Source organism: Neofelis nebulosa, chromosome 2 (genome assembly GCF_028018385.1).
Source record: "Neofelis nebulosa isolate mNeoNeb1 chromosome 2, mNeoNeb1.pri, whole genome shotgun sequence".
Classification (NCBI taxonomy): domain Eukaryota; kingdom Metazoa; phylum Chordata; class Mammalia; order Carnivora; family Felidae; genus Neofelis; species Neofelis nebulosa.
The window spans coordinates 206,250,370-206,256,951 of NC_080783.1; the positions used below are offsets into that span (position 1 = coordinate 206,250,370).

At 54.9% G+C, this 6,582-nt stretch overlaps 1 protein-coding gene and 1 pseudogene across 2 annotated transcripts; both read left to right on the top strand.

The window, feature by feature from the left end:
• Window positions 1–497: 497 nt before the first annotated feature.
• Window positions 498–2,942, top strand: LOC131493654 (cytochrome c oxidase subunit NDUFA4-like; annotated as a pseudogene).
• Window positions 2,943–3,801: 859 nt separating this feature from the next.
• LOC131505322 (uncharacterized) lies at window positions 3,802–6,582 on the top strand. Of its 2 annotated transcripts, none has more exons than XM_058718717.1 (2): window positions 3,802–3,888; window positions 5,603–6,582. In XM_058718717.1, the coding sequence occupies exon 2, from the start codon at window positions 5,675–5,677 to the stop codon at window positions 6,512–6,514; it is 840 nt and encodes a 279-aa protein (XP_058574700.1). In that variant the 5' UTR covers window positions 3,802–3,888; window positions 5,603–5,674; the 3' UTR covers window positions 6,515–6,582. The 2 variants fall into 2 exon arrangements, with proteins under 2 accessions (XP_058574700.1, XP_058574701.1); XM_058718718.1 differs by lacking the exon at window positions 3,802–3,888 and adding an exon at window positions 4,977–4,995.

The window sequence follows — 6,582 nt, forward strand, 5'->3', positions numbered from 1 at the left end:
GTCCTCCAGCCAGGGTGGGACAGCCGAGAAAGTTCCAAGTGGCTTGGCTCTAGCTGTCTCCTGAACTGATGGGGGGGGGGGGGGGGCGGTCTCACAGTTGCGGCTGCCGAAGTCAGCTTGCTCCTTATCTTTGGTACTTCCGGAACCAGCTGCTGAAAGGACAAGGGAACACCCCTCCTACCATCTCTGGCCCCAGGGGAAGGGAGTAACATAGCACGGGGTTGGGGGGGGGCAGGAATAGGGGGTGGTTAACTAGCAGCATATGTGCTAATGAGGCAGGGTCCTAAGGTCTCCGGAGAAGGAGGCTATTCCCTCCATTCTGGGGGAGCCCAGAGGAACGGGATGCCCTCAAACTCCTCACGCCTGGGGTAGAGAAAGGGCCCCTGCTGGACCCGGTGGGGGCACAAGAGGGGACAAGGTTACAGGTAGAACTGCTGGGGCGTGGGGGAGTTGGGGGGGGATGAGAAGGAGAGGGAGGGGCAAGGAATGATCGAAAGCCCGGCTGGTGTGGCAACGGAGCTGAGGAGCCAACGGTTGGAGCTGGCCCCGGTTGGGCAAGGGAGGGGGCTGCTGTGGCTGGAGACTCTGCAGGGCACCCACCCAGGACATTCTGAGACTCTGGCATCCATCCTTGCAGTGCTAGGGAGGGAGAGGCAGCTGGGCTTGGCTGGGCGGTGGAGGATGGGGTTTGGTGGAAGACAGGGCTACAGCTGCCCACCTATCCATGTCTCCAGGCTAGACGCCTCCCAGTGCTGCTCGGTTCACGGGGTCACTTACTGAGTCCTCACTGGGTGAGAAGAGTGGCCCCCTCTGGATGGAGTCGGAACACTGGGTTCTAATTCTGACTGCTGGGTGAGCTTGGGTAAGTCTGTTGCTCTCTCTGAGTCTCAATTACCCCATCTGGCAGACAAAATACGTACCTACCTCTTACGGGCGCTGTGAGGATTCAATGAGAGGGTAGAAGGTCCTGGCGCGTGGTAGGTACTCCACCCATGTCAGTTTCTTGGGGATGGAGCTGGACAAGAGGTAGGGCAGGCAGCTTCTGCATACCTTTCTCCTTGCATGTCCTCATGCTTGGAGTCAGCTGGACCCTAACCAGCTGGACTGACTCAAGACGGGGCCCTGAGAGCCCGGGATCTGAGGACAGAACCTCCTCTCCCCCGACCCGGGGAAAGGGCTTATAGTCTCTCGACCCCACTTCTGGCTCCCTGCCCCTTCTGGTTCTGAAGGCCTCTATGGTCCCCAGAGTACCTAGAGATCCCCTGGAGTTGGGGAGGCCAGAGAGGGGCATTCTCGATCTTCTGGGACACAGCCTGGCTTTCTGGTAGGATGGACGAATAGCACATTCCTCCTAAAATAATTGTCCTCGAGCTATTTCCAGAGGCTCTTGGTGCCCAGGCCAGAAATGGCCAGTGATCTCGATGCCTGGGTACCTTCAGGACAAGCGGCACAGAGTCCCAGCCCTCTCGCTGGCTGGCTGCCCGCCTGCCCGGCCCCCAGCCCAGAGCAGAACCAGGCCAGGCCGAGGCCCCACAAGGAAACTGCTGATACTGCTGCTTCCCTGGTCCACTGAGTTCCCCCACACCCCTCTTCCTCCTTTTTTGGAGGGCCCTCTGATCCCTCCTCTGGGCTCCCTGTTTCAGCATCTATAACTACCCCACCCCAGGGCAAAAAGGCCTTTCACCCTCAGTGGCTGCCGGCTAAGGAGGGCCCACAGACGCTTCCGTGTTATAGCGCTTTATAATCCTGGGTCTGATCCTTCAGAAACATCAGACTAAGAACCTTCTCCGGAACAACGTGGCTGAGCTCTTCAAAAACGACCATCTCATAGGGGTGCCTGGGTGGCTCGGTTGGTTAACGTCCATCTCTTGACTTTGGCTGGCGTCATGATCTCACGTTTCATGGGATCAAGCCCTGCCTCGGGCTCTGCACTGACAGTTTGGAGTCTGCTTGGGATTCTCTCTCTCTCCCTCTCTCCACTCCTCCCCTGATTGCAGGCTCTCTTTCTCTCAGAATAAATTAATTCACTTAAAAAAAAATGTCCATCTCACAAAAGACAAAGGCTGAAGAATTGTTCCCAGCTGAAGGAAACCGAAGACTCCTGAGAACGAAAAGCCATGCTTGCTCCTGGGTTGGTTCCAGCGCCCGAAGAGTTGCCAAGAGGAACATCGGAGGGGCAGTCGGTGAAATGTACATTACATGATCAGACTCCACCGTTGCCGAATGTCCTGTACTTGGGTCATCGTAGTGTGGATGCGTAAGAAAATGTCCGGGATATCTGTTCATCCTTGGGGTAGGGACTACTTAGTGCCAGGCCTTGTAGATTTGATCTTTCCTTCTCCTGGACCGGAGGCCTCTGCCACAGCCATGTTACAACAGATCCTCGGTCAGGCCAAGAAGCATCCAAGCTCGATCCCCCTCTTCGTATTTATTGGAGCAGGAGGTACGACAGCAGCCCCTGACATGGTCCAATCCAGATGTCAGTTAAGGTAGGAAGAATAACCCAGAACTGACTGGGTCCCAATGATCAACATGAGCTCTACTCACCAATTGTAGATTACAGCAAAATGAAGGAAGAAAGTTCCAGACTTGTAAATGAAATGTCTCGCTCTCAAGCCGCTTAGAATGAAGGTCTCCCAGAAGCCCTCCGTACAAAATTTTCCACTTATCCAGGAAATATTTCTCCTCTGAACTCACATCAGTGTTTTGTGTTAGGGTTTACACTGATTAATACATATCTGAAATTTGAATTAAAAGAAAAAGAAAAGAAAATGTCCCCGTTCACCTGGCACGTGGGCGATACACGCCCACGTGTTCAAGGGGAAAAGATAGTGCTGTCTGCGACTTCCTCTCCAAATAATAATAATCAGAGTGTGTGTGTGTGTGTGTGTGTGTGTGTGGTGATAAACGTGGCAAAAGCGTTAATAAATTGTGGATTTGGATGAAGACTACTTGGGAGTTCGTTGTCTTGTGAGTTTTCAGTAAGTTTGAAAATTTTTCAAAATCTAAAGTAAAACTGTATTTTCTTTTTTTTTTTTTTTTTTTTTTTTAATTTTTTTTTAACGTTTTATTTATTTTTGAGACAGAGAGAGACAGAGCATGAACAGGGGAGGGGCAGAGAGAGAGGGAGACACAGAATCGGAAGCAGGCTCCAGGCTCTGAGCCATCAGCCCAGAGCCCGACGCGGGGCTCGAACTCACGGACCGCGAGATCGTGACCTGAGCCGAAGTCGGACGCCCAACCGACTGAGCCACCCAGGCGCCCCTAAAACTGTATTTTCAATGTTTGAGAGAAAACAATGATGGATGGAGCCTTTCCTTAGCAAATATGTACTGGATGCCCCCTAAGGACCAGGGCTCGGTCGGGGGCACACAGGTTCTGAGATTTGCTGGCTGAAGAATCTCAGGTTCTGGCCAGCTCTCCTCAGGTACTCGACACTGGATCGCTGACTGCCGCGGGGCAGGAAAGACAGTTAGGCTCAAGAATGGGTCACTGGAAGGGAACAACACTCTGGGGAGACTCAATAAATGTTTGCTGAGCCAGTGAAGAAAGAGAAGTGATTGATGCTGATCACGGCCGATGGGAGTTATATCAGGGGCAGCTGAGAACTCCCTGACTCTCAGCATAATTAAACACTAGGAAAACAACAAGGAACACTGGAAAACATCCACCCCAGTCTCATTTTAAAAATAGGGCCCATCTGTCCTGGAGGGCTTAAAGCGGCGCGGGCCCTAAGGCAGGGGCCTGGCCAGGATGGCCTCTGGAGGCCCCTCCCAGCTGTAAGATTCCATGATTCTATGACACGGCCAGCAGTCTGGAGTGGCGACATGAGGGTATCCCCAGTGGAGAGCAACAGGAGGGCTAAGTCATCTACCTCCTAAAGACAGAGTGAGCCTGGCAGAGGGCCCTCATGGCAGATAGGGCTTAGCCAGCCAGGAAGGGAAGGGTGGGGCTCTGTGGGGGTCAGTCCTCAGTCGCCTCCTGTATTTCTGGAGGAGGAGACAGGGTGGGGTTGGACCCGGAAGGGAAGAGGCAAGGGTCTGTGCATTCCACGCGATTCAGACCCAAAGGACAAGGGCAGCTGAGGGCCATGGGCTGGAAGAGGGGCAGGCAGCTGTTTTCTGGGTGGGACAGGCCCAAATATTGCTCTGTTCTCACTAGACGGAAGTGGAAAATTAGCATCAAACTGGCAGTACTGGGGGAGAGGAATCAGAACCTGCCTTCTAGCTGGGGAAGGAGAGTATTGGGGAACCGATGGACAATGGACATGAGGAAGGGAGGACTACACTGCCCTTGGCCGGGACAGGAGGTGGGGTTAAATGGACTGGGCATTTCCTCGGCCTGGTCAGGTCTAGGTCTCGGCGAAGTGCCCACATTTGGACCACAAGGAGTAGGAATCCCAATTCCCCTCCTCCTGTGGAGTGGATGAGGAGACCTTCTACTACCCGAGAGGGTCAAGACTGAAAATCCTGGAAGGCTGTGACCTTACAAGTCCAGCCCTATCAGTAGTCTTGTCATATGACCTTCCCCCCTCTCATTTGGGATTCCTAAAGTCAGGATCAACTTAGGTACGGGGTTAGCAAGCACCCCTGTCTCTCTGGTTCTCCCCAGTTGTGCCCCCATCCAGCAGGCAGAGCAGATGTGGTGAGAACTCTTTCTCAGGAGACTGCGAGGGAGGGCCAAAGTCACCCCAACAACATAGCATTGTCTTTCAGGGGTCATCAGACACGACCAAGACAGTACCTCGGCCCCCACCACTTCCAACCCCTGTAATCTGAGACGAGTCACGTCATCTGTCTGGGACTGAGTTTCTCCATCCATCAACCAGGAGTGGAATAGTGACCATCTCCTTGATTTGTAGCAAGAATTACATGTGAGACATAAGCAAGGGGCCAGGCACGGAGAGAGTACCTATAGCATTGCATCACTCCTAAGATGCATTTTTTTTTACTAACAGGTGCATTGCAGAGTGGATGATTACACTCTGGAAAGGAGGTATCTCTCCGTGCTTGGGATTTCCCCATTAGAGATTCAGTCCTTGGCTTTTGTGGTCTTCTGGAGTCCTTGCTCCAAAGGCAAATGGGAATTTCAAAATATGGGCCAGAGCCAAAGGATCAAGGAGACCGCCCCACTTTTCCTAAGGGTCCTCTGGCCTTGAGTTGTTCTCAGGGTCCTGCCTTCCGCCTTGTCTCTCTTTTTTTTTTTTTTTTAACTTTATTTTTGAGACAGAGAGAGACAGAGCACGAACGGGGGAAGGGCAGAGAGAGAGGGAGACACAGAACCGGAAGCAGGCTCCAGACTCCGAGCCATCAGCCCAGAGCCCGACGCGGGGCTCCAACTCACGGTCCGTGAGATCGTGACCTGAGCTGAAGTCGGACGCTTAACCGACTGAGCCACCCAGGCGCCCCTTCCGCCTCGTCTCTTGCTTTCTGAAGAATAAGGTGTCTGTTTTCCAGTTTGAAAATCCCCAGGGCCTAGGAGGAGGTTGAGGAGTAGGAGAAGGGTGCTGTTGGCTCTCCGGAGCCAGAGGGAACCCACGGGGAGAAAGCGTGCAGGGAGGGGGCAGGCAGCCAAGAGGAGCTGACCCAACTGTCTTCACCAGGCCTGGTAGCCAGCCTCCAGGTGAGCTCACGGCAGGTGGGCGCCACGAAGCTGTATCTGCCCAGCCGGGACGATGTCCGGACGTCCGGTGAGCCGTTCCAACATCCACAGCCGCTTGAACCATCCCAACAACGTATCCTTTTCGGCCCAGGCTCCAGGCTGGCCCCACGGCCCCGGTGTGAGCGGGGCTGATGGTGTCAAACGCCCCCGCACCCCGAGCGGCTCTGAGACCAGCAGCTGCAGCCCCTCCTCGGAGCAGCCCGACAGCCCCAGCTTCTTCAGACTCCCAGTGAGGAAAATCTGCATGGGCCGCCCCTACAACTCCAAGTTCGTAGAGACAAGCCACCTAGCGAACCACCCCAAGGTGGCCAGAAAACCCGCTTACCACGGCGGCCCCCGCTACCTGCTCTGTACAGAACGTCCCTCAGGCCCCTGCAGCCCCACCTTCCTGGACCAACTCATCAAAGGCATCAACTACCTTGACAGATCCACCAGTGCCTTCTGCTCCAAATCGTCACTGAGCCTGCCCAGGCTTGCAGCCAACTGCCTGGAGCGTGCGGCCACCTCCATCCACCTGGACCACCCAGACCACACCTTCCCCCGTAGTTACTCCAACCCCGTCACCGGCGTGGCTGCCTCCGACGACTACGCCAGCACCTGCATGGTGCCGTCAACCGGGGGCGTCAACGCTTTGCAGTGTATGGATGGGCCTGCCAACGCCAGATCCCCACCCCGGCTTCAGAGACGGAGCCTTACACCCGTGCGGCCGCAGAGGCCGGGGACGAAGCTGCCTGAGCTCCCCTTGTTCGGCAATGGGATCTTTTCCTTGGGTCACCTGCCCAAGTTCTGGGAGGCAATCCGCTCGGGCTGGAGAGCCCCCGAGCCCACCTCCAAACCCTGTAGCTGGTGGTAACATCGACCGCGAAATGGGTACAGGTGCATCGGGCTGCAGCGGTAGAAAAAAAATGGTCTGTGGCAAAA

Bases quoted from the DNA above. Each gene is read 5' to 3' on its own strand.
- LOC131505322 (XM_058718717.1), top strand. From the start codon at position 5,675: ATGTCCGGACGTCCGGTGAGCCGTTCCAACATCCACAGCCGCTTGAAC.